Source organism: Mytilus trossulus, chromosome 4 (assembly GCF_036588685.1).
Source record: "Mytilus trossulus isolate FHL-02 chromosome 4, PNRI_Mtr1.1.1.hap1, whole genome shotgun sequence".
Lineage (NCBI taxonomy): Eukaryota > Metazoa > Mollusca > Bivalvia > Mytilida > Mytilidae > Mytilus > Mytilus trossulus.
In genome coordinates this window covers 18,338,593-18,358,196 of record NC_086376.1, presented here as the reverse complement: position 1 = coordinate 18,358,196, position 19,604 = coordinate 18,338,593, and the positions used below count along the sequence as shown (strand labels likewise).

The 19,604-nt window shown below is 32.5% G+C and overlaps 1 protein-coding gene across 4 annotated transcripts in view; it reads left to right on the top strand.

Annotated features, from left to right (window-relative positions):
• The window catches only part of LOC134714808 (GON-4-like protein), a 75,589-nt gene that overhangs the window by 12,822 nt on the left and 43,163 nt on the right, over positions 1–19,604 (top strand). For all 4 annotated transcript variants that reach the window (XM_063576390.1, XM_063576389.1, XM_063576388.1 and 1 more), the window contains exons 9-20: positions 23–139; positions 2,083–2,197; positions 4,213–4,306; positions 4,880–4,969; positions 6,990–7,134; positions 9,375–9,557; positions 10,397–10,580; positions 11,682–11,832; positions 12,939–13,055; positions 13,633–13,749; positions 15,453–15,775; positions 17,935–19,176. In XM_063576390.1, the coding sequence (XP_063432460.1) occupies positions 23–139; positions 2,083–2,197; positions 4,213–4,306; positions 4,880–4,969; positions 6,990–7,134; positions 9,375–9,557; positions 10,397–10,580; positions 11,682–11,832; positions 12,939–13,055; positions 13,633–13,749; positions 15,453–15,775; positions 17,935–19,176 (2,878 nt within the window). The remainder of the gene's footprint in view (positions 1–22; positions 140–2,082; positions 2,198–4,212; positions 4,307–4,879; positions 4,970–6,989; positions 7,135–9,374; positions 9,558–10,396; positions 10,581–11,681; positions 11,833–12,938; positions 13,056–13,632; positions 13,750–15,452; positions 15,776–17,934; positions 19,177–19,604) is intronic.

Sequence of the window (19,604 nt, the reverse complement as noted above, 5' to 3'; positions counted from 1 at the left end):
CTTTTAAAAAACTCTTTTGCAGAGAATGAGGATACAAATGATGATGAGAATGATCCAGAATATAACTACCTGGCGGAGGTTGAGGAGGAGGATGTTGATATGGAAGATTTAAGACGTGACAGGGCAGTACAAATATCTCGTAAGTAATTAGGGTAGCCCTATAGTGATCAGTCTGTCCGTCCGTAACACTTTCGTGTCCGCTCCATATCTAGAGAACCATTATGATTTCATACTTAATACTTAACATGATTATTAACCAACACCAGAGGGTGTGTCATGTTGTATATACAACTTCCTAGGTCAAAGGTCAAGGTCAAAAACTTTGGTTTCAGTTGTCAACCCCATTTCCTGTGGTGAAGATCGTGTCCGCTCCATATCTAGATAACCGTTATGATTTCAAAGTTTATACTTGACATCCATTTCAACCACCACCAGAGGGCATGTCATGATGTATGTTCAACTTCCGTGGTCAAAGGTCAATGTCAAAAAAACTTTGGTTTCAGACGACAACCCTGTGTCCTGTGGTGAAGATTGTGTCCGCTCTATATCTTGAGAACCGTTATGATTTCAAATATTATACTTGACATCCATTTAAACCAACACCAGAGGGTGTGTCATGATGTACATTTGTATGTACCACTTCCTAGGTCAAAGGTCTGTATGTCTGTTGGTCTGTCCATCGCTAACAAATTTGATCCACACTATATTTTGAGAGGACAGCTGTTATTATTTCATACTTTATACCTGACAAACGTTTTCAACTTAAGATATATATTAACCAACACCAGAGAAAGTGTCATAATGTATGCTTCCTAGGTCTAAGGTCAGTCTGTTGGTCTGTCCATCCCTTCGTTGTTCTTAACAAATCTCTACCTCTCGAGAACCGTTAATATTTCATACTTTATACTTGGTGGGTCATAATATATTGAAGGCATAAGTACATCAATCCATATATCCAGAAGTCACCTTAGAGTAGTCAACAATGAGTTCACATCATGCAGTCATATCACTATTATACTATGAAAGTAAGATGAGAATATTTATCAGTTTTAACTTGAAATCTTAGATTAAAATCACACATGAGACATGTAATAACTTCAAATAATGCTTCATATCAGATTGTCCATACAACTAATTCACCCCACGTTATTGACAGCGGGGCCCACAGAGATGGCTCCCATCTCAATTATATCTAGTTATAGGTTATCATTGGTCATCTTAACAAGATTGATTTTCTAGCTTGAGCTGATACAAGTTCAGATGACCAATAATATTTTTTTTACCTATGACAACATTGTTAATTTCATTGACAATTGACACGTGAGCCCCTAATTTAGTGATAATTTTTTATATCACTACTGTGCTCAGAAGGGAAATTATGAGTCAGTAAGTTCAAAGGAAAATTTCGAAAAATAGCAGTAATACACACACAAGAAAACCTTTAGCATTTAAAGTTAAAAGTTAACACACATTTCACCTAAGACTGAAAATTGGCTCTTATGATAGAAGTGATCATCAAGTACAAGAAAGCAATAGTTTTCATTTGCAATATTTAAGGAAAAAAAATTCCCAAACACAATAAAATACCAGCTAACAAAAAAGGAAGTAAACTGATAATAGTTAGTTTAAACATATTTATTTAGAGTGGATTGGGAAACAAGTTTTTGCAACTTATATTAATCCCTTTCCTGTGCTGCCTTGTAGCGGCATTAGCCTACTCTTTTTCGAAATCTACAAGGGTGTCTTTAACGTGCAAGAGATATGGCTCTCTCTTAACACGGGTCAGCCATTTATCGTCCCCTTCCGACGGACTATCATCGTTTCCTTAAGACCATACTGGCAAATGGTGTCAAGGGAGAGCAGAAAATTGAGTTCCTGAAATTTTCATCCCAAACGGGAATCAAACCAGGAACCTTTGTGTTAGTAGTCCGATGCATTAACCACGACATCACGGCTCTCATTGATAATAGTTATAAGTGCATGTAAAATGAATTTTATGCATGGTTATACAAAGACGGACAATCTTGAGTGTTAATTTGAGTATGAAGAGATAATTTCTATTATTTTGTCTGCTTTTCATAGGAAAAGAAATGAATGAATTAATGGATGAATTATTGGAAGCTTATCAAGATACAGATACATTAGAAGAAGGAGAGAAAGAACTATTAAAGAAAAGAGCAATTGAAACAGTCAAAATGTAAGAACTAGTTATAGGTTGTATTACAGCTAGTGTTAGATACATATTTCTATAGTTTTTGTGCTATTTTCACATTTCTTGATAGTAGTGAGAAAAATATTTCTCGTCGCAAGTAAAACATCTGTTCTCAGCAAATGACTGGTTGTTATTTAATTTTCATGATTTCTTCAGAATTTCCTCTTGTGATGTCATGAAAAACAATGACAATGCCTGGTGAAGTCACATAATAAAAAAACCAACCACAATGTTCTTCAAATCTTTAAAAAAGGGGGGAAAAAAATGGTTGAGAAACAGATTCGACCACCATAACTTGTATATTGGATATTTCTCTTTTCTCAACAGTTAAATTTTAACTATTCAAAAAGCTCTGCAAGCCTTTTGTTTAAAATATTAAAATTCAACTGTCTCAAGTGGAGAAATATTGTAACACACTTGTTCCAGTGATATAATCTACATGTATATGTAAAACATGAATAAATACACACATTATATTGCATTAAAGACTTGTGTTATAGTGCATGACTTAGAGTGTGGGAGGTCATGAGTTCAAATACTTTTAAATTGATATTTCCTGCTTCTTTGCAAAATAAGCAGCATTTAGAGTTTAGAGTGGATATTTGTTAGCTTGAAGTCAAAATAATGTGTCCTGGTGGGGTGTCATGTCTACCCACAGACTTTTACTTTGTGATTTAGCACATTAAAAAGCTGACTCAGTGTGACAGTCTGGTACAAATCATGTTTTGTCCTAAATATACATGTAACATTTGATGTTGCGCAACAATCAATCAATCTCTTTCTTCATATATTGATAGCTATAATAATTTATATTTAAATTTTCCGTTAGTTAAAACATATGCAAACCCTACATGAAAATACAAGAAAATCAAGAAACTACTGTATATCAGGTTTTTTTTTGCATGTGTTTGATTTTTCGCTTTGTTCGCAATAAACACGAAAATTTGACCCCGCTTAAATTTCCCTACATATTTCTAGATTTATCAAAATTTGAAAAGTTTTATATATTATACTGTTAATTATGGACTTTTGTATTGTTCAGGAGATCACAAGAATGAGCAAATTTAATTTAAATCTCTGTTTTCACAATAATTAAATCAGCTAAGCATATGTGTTGCACCTTTTGACGACACGGCAATCAGATGCTAATTAGGGATGATTGATAGGTGTCCTAATCCAATCAAAAGGCATTAAATGTAAAAATATAATAAAAATAAATCACTTTTACAAGGATATTTGTATACCTGTAATGATCAAAACCTTCAATTTTTATTATGCCCCAATGTGCATAATAAGATTATGTTCCTTTAAAGTTCTCAAAATTGTGTACTTTGTTTGTTGTACTCGTATTTATTAGTGATTGATAACCTGTCAGTTGATTAATTTTGTGTTACTTTCACCTAAAACAATGTGAAACAGTTATATTTTAGCCTTTATTTTCTCATGCGGAGAAAATTATACAAAGTGAAAATTTAACATGCCCATTTTGTCATGAAATTGCCAAAAAAAATCTGATGCGAAAAAAAAACGATATATGGTATTCTGACAAATCTTTAATAAATATTGTCACTTGAGAAACATATGGCAAAGATACTACTGCCCTTGTCGCACATGGAATAATTGTGAGACTGTTTCACAACCTTATTGTATGGTTGCTGTCTCAGTCACACATGGAGTAATTGTGAGACTGTTTCACAGCCTTATTGTATGGTTGCTGTCTCAGTCACACATGGAGTAATTGTGAGACTGTTTCACAGCCTTATTGTATGGTTGCTGTCTCAGTCACACATGGAGTAATTGTGAGACTGTTTCACAGCCTTATTGTATGGTTGCTGTCTCAGTCACACATGGAGTAATTGTGAGACTGTTTCAGAGCCTTATTGTATGGTTGCTTTATTTTGTCCTTTATTTTAACTTGTGTTTATATTGTAGATATATGTCAATGTATTGAACTTGATTTTTCATGACTGATAACTACTTATATTAAATATTTATCACAGATCTACCAAGAAATCCAGCAAGTCTGTATGTCCCAGTATAGAAGTTGGACTAACAGAATCACAGAGGATACAACTAGAACACCAAATGAGAAAGGTCGTTATTGATGACACATTTATATGTCCTATAAATATTGCAGCTAAGAAATAAGGGTTAATATGAAAAAGTAGATCGTAATAAGTACTCTATTGATAAGTACTTCTAAATTTGTAACCACAAGTTTAGGACTTTTTGAATCACAATTTGTTTCATAGACATTTAAAATCATTAGAAAAAAAATCTATTCAAAGCAGTTGTTATTTGCTAAAAAACTCAACAACAAAAATCTTTCACACAGTCACACTGGAATAGCAACAAGCAGTTTCCTCTGAACCATGGAAAATAAGATGAAATGGAACAGCTAGCTAGAGGTCTAAAAGTAACTTAACTTCATGCAAATTGGTTTTTTGGATAGTGTATGCTATATTAGTGGATGATAAGTTTTATGGAGGGTCAAATGGTGAAAAAAGAATCCCCTCCCTGTCTTATACTTTTGCTGCATAACTTTAGCCATGGCATTGTCATTTTATTTTTTTTATCTATTCTATGATTTTGAATGTCCCTCTGGTATCTATTGCCCCTCTTTTAAATAATGTATGAGTGACACTTTTTATATTTTATATTTGACAGCATGTACAGTTGTTATCCCAGATGTACGTACTAGCAGCAGGGAATATACAGGATTATCAGGAAGTCAAGGAAAACAGTAGATTCTTACTCGTAAGCTTTTATTATTAGTGGGCATTGGGTAACATTTTTGTTTTAGTATGTAATGGTACACATTTTTATGCCCCATCTATGGGCATTATGTTTATTTGTCATTCCCTCTGTTCGACCCTCTCTTCGTTCGTTGTCCATCCGTCTGTCCTGCTTCAGGTTAAAGCTTTTGGTCGAGGTAGTTTTTGATGAAGTCCAATCAACTTGAAACTTAGTACACATGTTCCCTATGATATGACCTTTCTAATTTAATGCCAAATAAGAGTTTTTACCCCATTTTCACAGTCCGCTGAACATAGAAAATGATAGTACAGATGGGGATCTGTGTACAAGGGACAAATTCTTGTTTTCTAATGTGTGAAATGGTTAATGTTTTAATTTTGTGTCGTAAATGACTACACTTTTTGAATGGGTGACATTGTTTACATGTTTGCTTTTTATGCTAAATGCTTTATAAAAAAGAAGATGTGGTATTTAACAATTTTTGGTTTTATCTAAAATACCATTTTTATCTCATTTTGAAATAGTTCCATTTTTTAGCTCACCTGGCCCGAAGGGCCAAGTGAGCTTATGCCATCACTTGGCGTCCGTCGTCGTCTGTCGTCTGTCGTCGTCGTCTGTCGTCGTAAACTATTTCAAGAATCTTCTCCTCTGAAACTACTGGGCCAAATTCTTCCAAACTTCAACTGAATGTTCCTTAGGGTATCTTGTTTATAAATTGTATCCGAGGTTTTGATTTATCATGACTTTATAGTCAATTTTTAACCATTTTTCGTAAATCTTAGTTATCTTTTACAAAAATCTTCTCCTCTGAAACTACTGGGCCAAATACTTCCAAACTTTAACTGAATATTCCTTAGGGTATCTAGTTTATAAATTGTATCCGAAGTTTTGATCTATCAACAAACATGGTCGCCATTGCTAAAAATAGAACATAGGGGTCAAATGCAGTTTTTGGCTTATAACTCAAAAACCAAAGCATTTAGAGCAAATCTGACATGGGGTAACATTGTTTATCAGGTCAAGATTTATCTGCCCTGAAATTTTCAGATGAATCAGACAACCTGTTGTTGGGTTACTGCCCCTGAATTGATAATCTTTTGCTGTTTTTGGTTATTATCTTGAATATTATTATAGATAGAGATAAACTGTAAAGTGAGCAATAATGTTCAGCAAAGTAAGATCTACAAATAAGTCTATCTGACCAAAGTTGTCAATTGACCCCTTAAGGAGTTATTGCCCTTTAAAGACTTTTTTCACAATTTGTTCATCATGTTGACTTACTTTAAAAAATCTTCTCCTTTGAAACTGCTGTATCAATTTCAGCCAAACTTAGGCTAAATGAGTTTCATAGTATCTAGTATACATTTTATATTTTATTTCCTTGTATGTCAAGAAACATAGCTTCTATGGCTAAAATAGAACATAGGAGAAAATGATTTTTTTTTTGCTTTTGAAGAAAATAGGTTGATCCAAAAACATTTAAATAAATTGAAAAGCCAAAATAATCATTGATGAGAGATTTAACCAAAAGAATTAAGGTGAGCGATTCAGGCTCTTGAGAGCCTCTTGTTTCTTAATGTGAAATGTCATACTTTGTGCTTTGTGACTATAAAAGACAGATGCTTTATTCTTCTGATTGTTTTATGAAAATCATTATCTATTTGCATGCAAAACCTTGTACAATTCATTGACACAGCCTTTCACTTTTAAGCGACTGCTGTTTTGTTTTCCAGTACTTATATAGGTAAATCTTGTATTTTGCTTATAAATGCACTTATAAAGTATATTAGACAAGAGAATCTGAGGTTTATCTCCAAAAAACTCTTATTTGATTGATAAAAAAAGAGCTTTGATAGAGATAATGCATTAGTGCTGTTCCGTAAAAACATACATGGGACCCAAGAAGGCACTTCCAAATCTCAACTATGAGTGGCTGTCATCTATGTTTTTCCATATACAATTAATTTTTGTCCCTTTTCCAAATTAGTTTTTTAATGTTTTGCAATTACTCTAATTACAGAATGAATTACAGAAATTTAGTGAGGTGAATTCTACATTAACTTCCTACTCTGCCTACAAAGCCTGTAATTTGGAAGAAGCTGTGGAGATGGTCAATGAAGACAAGGAGTTTGTTCAGATAGATCCTAAAAATGTTATTGTCAATAGTAAGTTATTGGACATTGTAGAGTTTAGATAGATCCTAAAAATGTCCTTGTCAATAGTAAGTTATTGGACATTGTAGAGTTCAGATAGATCCTAAATATGTTCTTGTTAATAGTAAGTTATTGGACATTGTAGAATTCAGTTAGATCCTAAATATGTTCTTGTTAATAGTAAGTTATTGGATATTGTAGAGTTCAGATAGATCCTAAATATGTTCTTGTTAATAGTAAGTTATTGGACATTGTAGAGTTCAGATAGATCCTAAATATGTTCTTGTCAATAGTAAGTTATTGGACATTGTAGAGTTCAGATAGATCCTAAATATGTTCTTGTTAATAGTAAGTTATTGGACATTGTAGAGTTCAGTTAGATCCTAAAAATGTTCTTGTCAATAGTAAGTTATTGGACATTGTAGAGTTCACATAGCTCCTAAAATGTTCTTGTCAATAGTAAGTTATTGGACATTGTAGAGTTCAGATAGATCCTAAAAATGTTCTTGTCAATAGTAAGTTATTGGACATTGTAGAGTTCAGTTAGATCCTAAAAATGTTCTTGTCAATAGTAAGTTATTGGACATTGTAGAGTTCACATAGCTCCTAAAATGTTCTTGTCAATAGTAAGTTATTGGACATTGTAGAGTTCAGTTAGATCCTAAAAATGTTCTTGTCAATAGTAAGTTATTGGACATTGTAGAGTTCACATAGCTCCTAAAATGTTCTTGTCAATAGTAAGTTATTGGACATTGTAGAGTTCAGATAGATCCTAAAAATGTTCTTGTCAATAGTAAGTTATTGGACATTGTAGAACCATTGAACTAAATTACTGTGGAATTTTTATGCCCCATTTATTAGCATTATGTTTTTCTGGTCCGTGCATCGATTCATTCGTTTGTTCGTTTGTCAGTCCATCTGTCACGCTTCAGGTTTAAGTTTTTGATGAAGTTGAAGTCCAATCAACTTGAAACTTAATTAGCATGTTCCTTAAAATATGATCTTTCTAATTATAATGCCAAATTAGATTTCTGACCCCAATTTTACAGTCCACTGAACATAACAAATGATAGTGTGATTGGGGCATCCACATACTATGGACACATTTTTAGCTCACCTGGCCTGTAGGCCGAGTGAGCTTTTCTCAGCACTTGGCGTCTGTCATCAGTCGTCCGTCGTCGTTAACTTTTACAAAAATCTTCTCCTCTGAAACTACTGTGCCAAATTTAACCAAATTTGGCCACAATCATCCTTGGGGTATCTAGTTTAAATGTTGTGTCAGGTTACCTGGCCAACCAATCAAGATGGCCACCATGGCTAAAAATAGAACATAGAGGTAAAATGCAGTTTGTGGCTTATAACTCAAAAACCAAAGCATTTAGAGCATTCAGGTCAAGATGGGGTAAAATTGTTTATCAGGTCAAGTTCTATCTGGCCTGAAATTTTCAGATGAATTGGACAACTGGTTGTTAGGGTGCTGCCTCTGAATTGGTAATTTTAAGGAAATTTTGCCATTTTTGGTTATTATCTTGAATATTATTATAGATAGAGATAAACTGTAAACAGCAATAATTTACAGCAAAGTAAGACCTAAAAATAAATCAACATGACCAAAATATTCAATTGACCCTCTAAGGAGTTATCGCCTTTAAAGTCAATTTTTAACAATTTTCATATAATTTGTAAATTTTTGCTATCATTTTCCACTGAAAAAAACTTGGCCAATCACTAAAGATAAAGATAATTGTAAGCAGCAAGAATGTTCAGTAAAGTAGGATCTACAAACATATCACCATCACCAAAACACCATTTTGTCATGAATCCATTTGAGTCTTTAGTTGAATATTCACATAGACCAAGGTGAGTGACACAGGCTCTTTAGAGCCTCTAGTTGTAATTAATTGTGGGAAACCAATTTAAAAGTATTTCATGAATGTATGTAAACCATGAATTTAAATATAAACATTTTCTAGACTTGTATATAGAATGATAGACTCAAATATCAATGAAAATACAATTTTTCCTCAATCAATGAAAATAATTAAATCCACAATATCAGTTCCATTGAATATACCAGTTATTTTCATATTTTCTGAAGAAATATTTTGAAAAAATTATGATGAACATCAACTAGAGGAGGTACCAAAATAACAAATTTGTATAAACAAAAATAATACAAGTTGCAGAGTTTAGCTTCTTGTCTTACTTAAAATGTATTTGAAATGGACATTTTTTACATTGATTTATTACAGATAGAATGAGACCAAAGAAAACACAATTATCACCAGCCAAAAGAAGCAGGAAGGCTAATATAGAGAAAAATTCCAAATCTGTTTCCCCAGAAAAAGGCATAGAAAACATGTTATGTAGGAATTATAAACAGTTGTCTGAGAAAAAGAAAGATTTAATTTACAGTGTCCTTGGACAAGGGGCTAGTGAGTTGGCTGTTTATAATTTAGAAGTCCTATAATTATAACAATAAGAAGGTGTGGTATGATTGCTAATGAGACAACTCTCAACCAGAGACCTAGTGACAAAGAAGATAACAACTATAGATCACCATACCACATAGTCAGCTATGAAAGGCTACTTAATGACTAATATTAAACAAATAAAATGAGAAAACTAATGGCCTGATTGACATTTAAAACAATGAAAGAAAACAAACTGGATATATAGCATCAATTGAAAACCACGGAATACTGGCTCTTGACTTGGGTCATACACAGTGTGGTTAGAGGTTAAACTAGTGTGGGTGCTCAACCCTTCACCTAACTTGGGAAGAAGTGGTGTAACAGTACAACAAAGGAATACATTTTGAAAATCAGTTGAACAGAGCTAAACTCTTGAGATTGATAAGGTGCATACAGAAGGTGGTGGGGTTAATTGTTCAGTCTGTATGTTTTTATAAATAACCTTACTTTCTTAAAAATGCAAATAATAATAAGAGAGTGATCTGAAAATGAAGAGAATGTTCTGAATTAAATGATATCCAAATAGCAAGAATTTCTTAAATTTTAAATATTAAATATTTTCATGTTCAGCAATCTGAATTAAAGATAAGAAATAAGTAATAAAATTGAGAATGGAAATGGGGAATGTATCAAAGAGACAACAACCCGACCTTAAAAAAAATAACAGCAGAAGGTCACCAACAGGTCTTCAGTGTAACGAGAAATTCCCGCACCCGGAGGCGTCCTTCAGCTGGCTCCTAAACAAATATATACTTGTTCAGTGATAATTACACCAATATTTGTTTCATCTTTGTTTTCAGATTTTAATGAACCTTCATCATTGTTACCAAGGAATAATCTACCAAACTTAACAACACAGCAGAGGGAGATTTTCTGGAGAAGTCTGATCTTCATCTATTCTGATTATCTCCCTTTGGGGAATCTATTAATATCCAGGGACTTTTCTAAATCACCCAGAGTTTGTTTTACTGAAGCAGAAGACAAGTGAGTACGATCCTGATTATCCCCCCTTAGGGAATCTACTAATATCTAGAGACTTCTCTAAATCACCCAAAGTTAGTTTTACTGAAGTAGAGGACAAGTTAGTATTCTTAATGTCATAAAAGTTTAACAGGACAAAGTTATTTTATATAAAAAAAAGTTCAGATAGAACTGATTTAAATTATTTCATACATAATTACCTAATTATTCCAAATTCAGCAACATGCCTGTGCTGTAACATGTTGTTGAAAAATTTGGTGCAGAATACCCAAAAAAACAAAATGTGAACATATAAATTTTGCAATGGTCAGCATGCTTTGGAGAGTGTAAATCTTTGTTTTATCTGTAAGGAAATAATACCCTCTTGGAGGTTGTGTTCGCAATTTATAAGTGTTTGGTATCATATACTACCCAGAGAGAAATAATACCTTTATATTGCTTCTTGTATGTTTTTTTTTTTAAGCAAAGATCATATTGTGATTTAAACTTAGTCCTTGCTATGCCTTATGGCACATAGGGCAATGACAAGTTTCCTCCACTCTTTTTTGGTTGTTTGCTTTTCTTTCCACCTTGCCACAGGTATATCCTCTTTCCTTGAGCTCATTTTCAAGGGTTTGTGTTCATGATTGGTTTAGGTCGGCCTCTTTTTCTTTTCCCCTGTGGTGTCCATCTAAGGGCAACCTTGGTCATGTCATCAGATGGTTTGAGTATAACATGACCAAGTCACCTTCATCTTTTTTGTATTAGCAAAGTCTCCATGCCATTGGTGCTTGTCTTCTCATGTAGATCTTTGTTGGAGATTTCGTTTGGCCAGAATGTTTTCATTATCTTTCTCAAATATGTTAGTTACCAGTGTTACCGACAAGGAGGATACGGCTGGAGTCTTAGTAATGTAGAGGCTGTATACCGGCAGGAAAGACTTACACACTCAGCTTTCTTTTCACATAAAATATGCTAGACAGCCGTGATAAGAACCATATAAATAGATCTACCTAACTAGACTCATAACATTACCCTGTGGAAGGTACACCACCAACACCATTTTGTGATTCAAAGTTTCAGTTAATTCTCTTCACATAAAATATGACTATTATCTTTTCCTAGCTTACTGGCATTAGGATTGGAACAGTTTAGAAATCTACCCTACCACAGAAGATTGATTCAGAAGTTTATGCTGCCATGTAAAACAGAAGATCAGATAAAAATAAGAATTAAAAATCTTACAGCCAAAAATACTCCAGATAATCCAGTTAAGGTCGGTTTATGTTCATATCTGCTTATATAAGAATTGAATGCTTCTTTTTGTACATGTTGTAACTTCATTGGGGTGTAAAAGCGTTGACCGAAGTACATTTTTTCCACGCTTCAATATAAAAATGTGCGCATGGTCAACGCTTTTACAACCCTATAAAGTTACAAAAATAAGAATTTAATTCTTATAATTATATTTTTTAGCTATGATCATGAAAACACAAATTTTATGAATTTTTTATTTAATTCATCTGTGCACTTTACTGTGGGACCTTGTGTTATCATGAATGATAAGTTTTATTGTGTAATGCAATTGCTTAAGGAATAACATGTGATGTGCAGTTAGCCAATCAGAATAACATATTATAATGAAACATACATCTAATGTAGTTATATAGACATAAAAAAAATTGTGGTATGAGTGGCAATAAAACAACTCTCAATCCAAGTCACAATAGTAAAAGTAAAACCGTTATAGGTCAAATTATGGTCTTCAACACGGAGCCTTGGCTCACACTGAACAATAAGCTATAAAGGGCCTAAAAAAATTACCAGTGTAAAACCATTCAAACAGGAAAACTAACTGTTTAATCTATATAAAATGACTCTGCTTGTATGATGTTTTGTTTTACTGAATATTGCAATTTTTTCCCTTACTCTCTTGTACAATTTCAAGTGATTATAAAAGTAATTGTATTACAGGGGAAATTTTGTTTTCCTTTACTGGAGATTGAATATAGAGATAATGTGAATAGACTTAAATGCTTTATTTAGTATATTTAATTACTGAAGCTTCAGCAGAAAATGGGTGTAAAGAATTGAAAGGCATTTTCATAGGTCAATGGTTTAACTTCCTTAATCCCTATTATGATATGAATGGATTATATATCGAATGTGTAAGATGTTGAAAAATTCCTGCAGTGAAAGGGGTGCATGTTTATGAGAAAGAAGTTTTTCTCAATGAGATTGATACACATCCATAGAAACATAGAAACTCTCGCAAACTTTTCTCAATACACTAATGTAACCTTGTTGTATATATCAATATTTACCTGATTTTGTGTAATTTATAATGTGTAAATTAAAGATCATGTTTTGAAAATATTTCAGACATTTAAAACAACAAAGAAAATTCCTGATTTTCCAATATTTACTGATATTTTTGATGTCAATGAAATTAAACCAGTAATGAGACAGGATGCTTCATGTTTACCTGTTTGGTGTAAGGTAAGTTTTCCCATACATCAGGATTGTTCCATTTTATCAGAATGGGGGTTTTTGGTAAGTCTATCCAGAAATGTTCCACCTTATGTATTAGGTGGAAAGATAATTTGAAAATAAAGACTGACCTAACCATAGTTAACGATGATTAAAACATTACTGGATATCACACAGGTTCCCGTAAAATGTTGAAGTCACAATACAAAATATCTGACGCCACAATGGAAAAGTGATTGTTGTATGTGCAAAAGTTCAAGATGCCGGGTCAGCCGGGATTAGCGATAAGGTGTATTACTTATAATACTACAAAGTATCATAGAATTTATAGAAATGTCAAAAATTTCATTTGTTTCTTTAATATTATCTCATAAGATACTCAAATTTTCTGCAGATGTACATGAAATATTGATTAATTCTGTAATCAAAGTTGATATTAAATAAACTAGAATAATATATTTTTTTGATAATCATTGATTTGTATGTGAAAATAATCTCATGAAAGATTGGGAACCAATATATTTTTTTATTTTGCTAGTTACATGTTTAAAAAAACAAACTTAACCTCTGTTACTTTCTGTTTCAGGAAATGAAAATAAGGGAGATAATTTTGCTACACGATGACGATGAACTAGAAGGCTGTTATAGTATACAAAGATCTAGTAGTGTCAACATACCTGTAGTTTATAATAAACTGGTCACGGTAAGAAAATTATATATTCATCATTCATCAACTTTTATAAATTTTACCATTTTTAGCTAACCTGGCCCAATGGGCCTAGTGAGCTTTTCTCATCACTTGGTGGTTGTTGTCTGTTGTTAACTTTTATAAAAATCTTCTTCTCTGAAACTGATGGGCCAAATTTAACCAAACTTGGCCACAATAATCATTTCATTATTCTTTATTCCCTTAAAATATGAGATCGTAACACCTGGCTTTGCCCTTTTAATTAGAAATCTTTAATCCTACCAGTTAAGCTTCAGCTACAAACTATAAAATTACATGCAAGCTGCGTAGCTATGCCACAAATTACTATGCAAGACTATATACATTTAATTATGTAAATCATTTTATAGGATATATTTTGCAGACAAGCTTTTAGTGCATTTGCTTAAATACATGAAGCATTAATATGCAAATGAAAGTAGCGTGTGTATGTCATGGTAAAAGTTAATCTGCATAACCAGACTTATTCTTTCTGATCAAAATATCAGTGGAATTTAGAATTCTTGATATTTAAGAAAATGAATTTAATTATATTACTATGCAAATAAGTATATTGGTATATTAATTCTGACTTTAAAAATGAGCAATGAAGTGGCAGGTCACAATAGACACATCACATACCAATAATATATTCATTGAACATATTTATTTTGCAGCTATTCCAGATTTACTGCATAACCAAGTTACACAAATCTTTTAGAAAACAATCAGTATGGTGTAAAAGTATTGTATTGATAAATCACCTGAAAATGCTTCTTATTATTTCATATGAACTCACAATTATTTGAATGTATTGCAAAGTCGGTTCTATTTGTCAAGAAACTTTCATATAAAAAAAGAAGATTTGATATGATTGCCTATTAGACAACTGTCCACAAGAGACCAAAATGACACAGACATTAACAACTATAGGTCACAGTACGGCATTCAACAATGAGCTAAGCCCATCCGCATAGTCAGCTATTAAAGGCCCTAATAAGACAATGTAAAACAATTCAAACGAGAAAACTAACAGACTTACTTATATAAAAAAGTGATTCATACACAGTATTATCTATACTTCCTAATTAATAATTTTACAGAATGACAGGTTTTCATTTTCAGTTTATCAGTCACAATGAATATTGAATATATTTGTATATAGTTATTTTGAAAATAAGTATAACTCACTATATTTTTTAACAGGTAATATGAATCAATTAAAAGATGTTTCATTGATTTTATACTTAAGTGCAATTTGAATTTTTGGGATATTGAGAAAAATCCTGTTTAATTCATATAAGAAATTTCAAAATTCAAGTTTTAATTATTGCGATTATAATCCTGTTAAAAAGCTCAAATTTCATGAAAAGAAGGTATTTGATTTTGATTGTCAAAATTAGAATATCTGGAATTATGGCAAAAACGTTTAGGATTGATAATTTGTGTTCATACATTCTTCCATACTGAGGATTCATTTATTTTCGTTTGTACCAATTTTTCGTGGTTTGAGAAAAACTTGCATATTCGTGGAAATTTAATTTTGTGGTTTTGGCAAATTTTGCATACATTCCTTTAGAAAATGTGCAATTCTTTGAATATTTGAATTCGTGGTTCCCCTGTACCCATGGAATCCACAAAAATTGGTATCCAAAGAATATTAATGAATCCACAGTATTATTTATTCTTTTTTTTTACAGCTTAATCCGAATAAATCCAAATCTGCACCTAACACTCCTAAGATGCCACAAGAAAAAACAAGACCTGAACAACCAGCAGCTCTTAAAGTTCTTCAGTTTGATGGTGTCAGTTTACCAGATACATCAACTGGCATATTACAAGTTATACCTACCTCCGAGACCCTAACAGCTGCTCATAAAGTTCCCCAGTATGATGCTGGCAACTTACCAGATACCCCAACAAGCATATTACAAGTTACGTCCACCTGCAAGACCATACCAGCTGCTCTTAAAGTCCTTCAGTTTGATTCTGTGATTACAAGTAATAAAAGTAACCCATCAAGGTAAAATAATATAAAAATTCAGAAATTAACGTGCGCATTTATCATTGCGATTTTGTCATTTTGTACTAAAATGTAATTTAAATTTTTGTGATATTGAGGAAAATCCTGTTTAATTCATATAAGAATTTCAAAATTCCAGTTTTAATTATTGCGATTATAATCCGGTCACATTTCTTACAATGATAAAAAAGATGACAATATATTCTGAATTTACAATAGTCTTATCACTCACTGTCTTGACCAATCAAACCTTATGAATTTTCCTGTCTCCACATCAGGTAGAATTATTGTCCAGGTGATAAAAACTTTAGAGCACAAAGTTCTACAGTTTGATCATGCAGCTTTTAATCTGAAATGAGAAAATAGATAACACCATATAAATACATGCAAATCTTTTTGTCGAGCCTTCGACTTTAGTCGAAAAAGCGAGACTAAGCGATCCTACATTCCGTCGGCGTCGACGGTGGCGTCAACAAATATTCACTCTGTGGTTAAAGTTTTTGAAATTTTAATAACTTTCTTAAACTATACTGGATTTCTACCAAACTTTGACAGAAGCTTGTTTATGATCATAAGATAGTATCCAGAAGTAAATTTTGTAAAAAATAAAATTCCATTTTTTCTGTATTTTACTATAAATGGACTTAGTTTTTTCTGCGGGGAAACAAAACATTCACTCTGTGGTTAAAGTTTTTAGAATTTTAATAACTTTCTCAAACTATCCTGGGTTTGTACCAAACTTGGACAGAAGCTTGTTTATGATCATAAGATAATATCCAGAAGTAAATTTTGTAAAAATAAAATTCCATTTTTTCCGTATTTTACTTACAAATGGACTTAGTTTTTTCTGCGGGGAAACATTACATTCACTCTGTGGTTAAAGTTTTAGAATTTAAATAACTTTCTTAAACTATCATGGGTTTGTACCAAACTTGGACAGAAGCTTGTTTATGATCATAAGATAGTATCCAGAAGTAAATTTTGTAAATAAATAAATCCATTTTTTCCACATTTTACTTTTAAATGGACTTAGTTTTTCTGTTGGGAACCATTACATTCACTCTGTGGTTAAAGTTTTTAAAATTTTAATAACTTTCTTTAACTATCCTGGGTTTGTACCAAACTTGGACAGAAGCTTATTTATGATCATAAGATTGTATCCAGAAGTAAAGTTTGTAAAAAGATTACTCAATTTTTTCTGTAATTTACTCTTAAATGGACTTAGATTTTCTTACAATCATTAAATAGTAACAAGAGGAATATTTTTATTGATTTTTTTCCTCATTATTGTTGAGCCTGCGATTTACAGCAACAATAGGCAAGACACTGGGTTCCGCGGAACCCTTACAATTTTTTTTTTAGTTCATCCTGGAAAATCAAATAAACCGAGAAAAAAAACCAAACTCTACAATGGCCTCTTGTATTTTATTATGAGGTTGATGGTTATGTAGGGAGTTGCATAATATGGCTGCAGCAGGACTACTGTAAACCAACTTAATTTCGTGAGCGATTTATTTTCGCGAATTTCGAGAGTAGTAAAATAACGCGAATATAAATCGTCGCAAATATGTATAATTTGGATCATTTCTGATTTAACCACCTCAAGTTAATTAGTAAATTGCGAAATTAAATAGCCGCGATATGTACTAGATAGAGTCAAACGCGAAATTTAGTATCCGCGAAAATAAGTTGGTTTACAGTATATGACTTTCTTTTGAGCCTATTTTATAATAAAAAAAAACAGCTACACAAAATCAATGTATTGACATGCATGACATTTAAGTGAAAGATAACATAATATCTTTTCTAACATACAATTATTATATTTATTTCACATTAAGCACCTGCCAAGGTTTCTAATAATCCACTGAGTCTAAATCGAAACATATACACTAATACAACATGAAGGGAGTTGAAATTTCCAGATTGTATTGGTGGATTCCTACCTTTTCTGGATCAACCTTTATCAGGGAAAATCTGTTGTAAATATTTTGGTCTTCTAGATTTATGATTATGTAGTTATTATCTTTTTACATGAAAGAAAAGTATTATTTTTATTGAGCAAGTTTCATTCACTTAATAGAATTTCAGAATTAAGAGAATCAAGTTAAATGCTCTTAATCTGTAAAATATATTGTATTTCTTATTTTATTTTACAGTCCAAAAGTTACACAATTACAAGATATTGGTAGAAAGACATGTAATTCACCAGGATTTATTAAACTACATGAGAATCTTCCACAAGGAAGTCCTTTTACTGTCTCAGAAAAAGATTTCAATACAAACCAAGGGGGAAGTATCCCATCTAACAGCTCTCAAAACATAACAGAATCATGTTCTACCTCTGTGTCTATGGTAACATCTTTTGGTGGACTGATTTCATCAGAAAGCTCATCCCCAGTGAGGAAATCTGGTGCCGTTATGATAATGCATGGACAGACCCCAGTAACATGTGCTGCACCTACCTTTGTCCTGGTCAATAAAACAGTTGGTGCTCCTATCAGGGGGAGGATTGATTCAACAATACTATCATCAGCTCTGCCATCAAGTATCTGTTCTGTAATACACACAGATATCACTAGTACTAACAAAGTTATCTCTCCTACAAAACTAATCGATGACATATCCAAAGAAGTGCAAAATGAATTTACTCCTCAGAAGAAAACACCAACGAAAAGAGCAGCAGAGATTGTGGCTTCTTATGCTCCATATTATCTTTCCCCAGAACTCATTAAAGATACATGTCTGAGTCAGGATACACAAGAAAGAACACCAACCAAAATGTCTCCCTTGTCAACATCATCTAGTCGTTATAGACCTGTTGCTCCTAAACCTATCATATTAAGTTCATTCACATCACCTGTGAAAAAGGTGTCACCTTTTTTGGAGAAAAAGAAGTTCACCAGTCCTAGACGGAAACAGTTACAAACTAAAGCTATGTCCATACGTCCTAAGGGTTTTGTACCAAACAAACCCCATATATCACCGAGTAAAAAAGCTGCATACAGTATAATAAACAGAGCATTGAAAAGACCTAAGACATTATTACCTAAACCATTTGGAATGGTGACACGACCTCTACATGTACATGTACGAGAGGTAGAGGATGAGGAAGAGGACATTCCCTCAGTGGTAACTAGTGAAAGTGAGGGAATGGAAACGGATTATATGTCGGGAGATTGTATTGATACTATGGATGTAGACGAAGCTCAACTTTACAATAGTCCTTCAGTATTCTCAAATCGACAGAAACATAATTCAGGCTCAAATCGTAGTGTTGAAAGTGACGATACTCAAAGTGAGGCTGAGGATACTAACCTTTATGACAGTCAGAATGAAGATGATGTCATAGATGATGAAGATCATTTAGCCGATTTGATGACCGCTAGTTCCACTATATGGTAAGTAGAGCATGAAAGGCTCATGTTCATGTCATTGCTTTTCAGTGGAAAAAAATAATTTATGAAATGGCATTTTTTACTGATTGTTTATTTATTAGGTAATAATTGATTTGATGTCATACATACACATTGCTTTTGATAGATTTATAGTAAAATTGGGTCTTATTATAGATGGTACCATATGCACTAATTTTTATGAGAGCAGGTCATAAGATAAAGTTTTATTTCCCTCATCCCAAATTATAAAAAGGTTTGTGAATAATTTGCCTATGGTGTCAGAAATTCTGTATAGTTTTCCATTTCCAGGATTTTATTAATCAACTACATTTCCTTGTTACAGGATTTTATTCACCATAAAGGGGCTATTTTCCAGTTTTCAGACGAGACCTTACAGTGCTACGAGCAGTTTTAATTAAACTTGGGTGCCT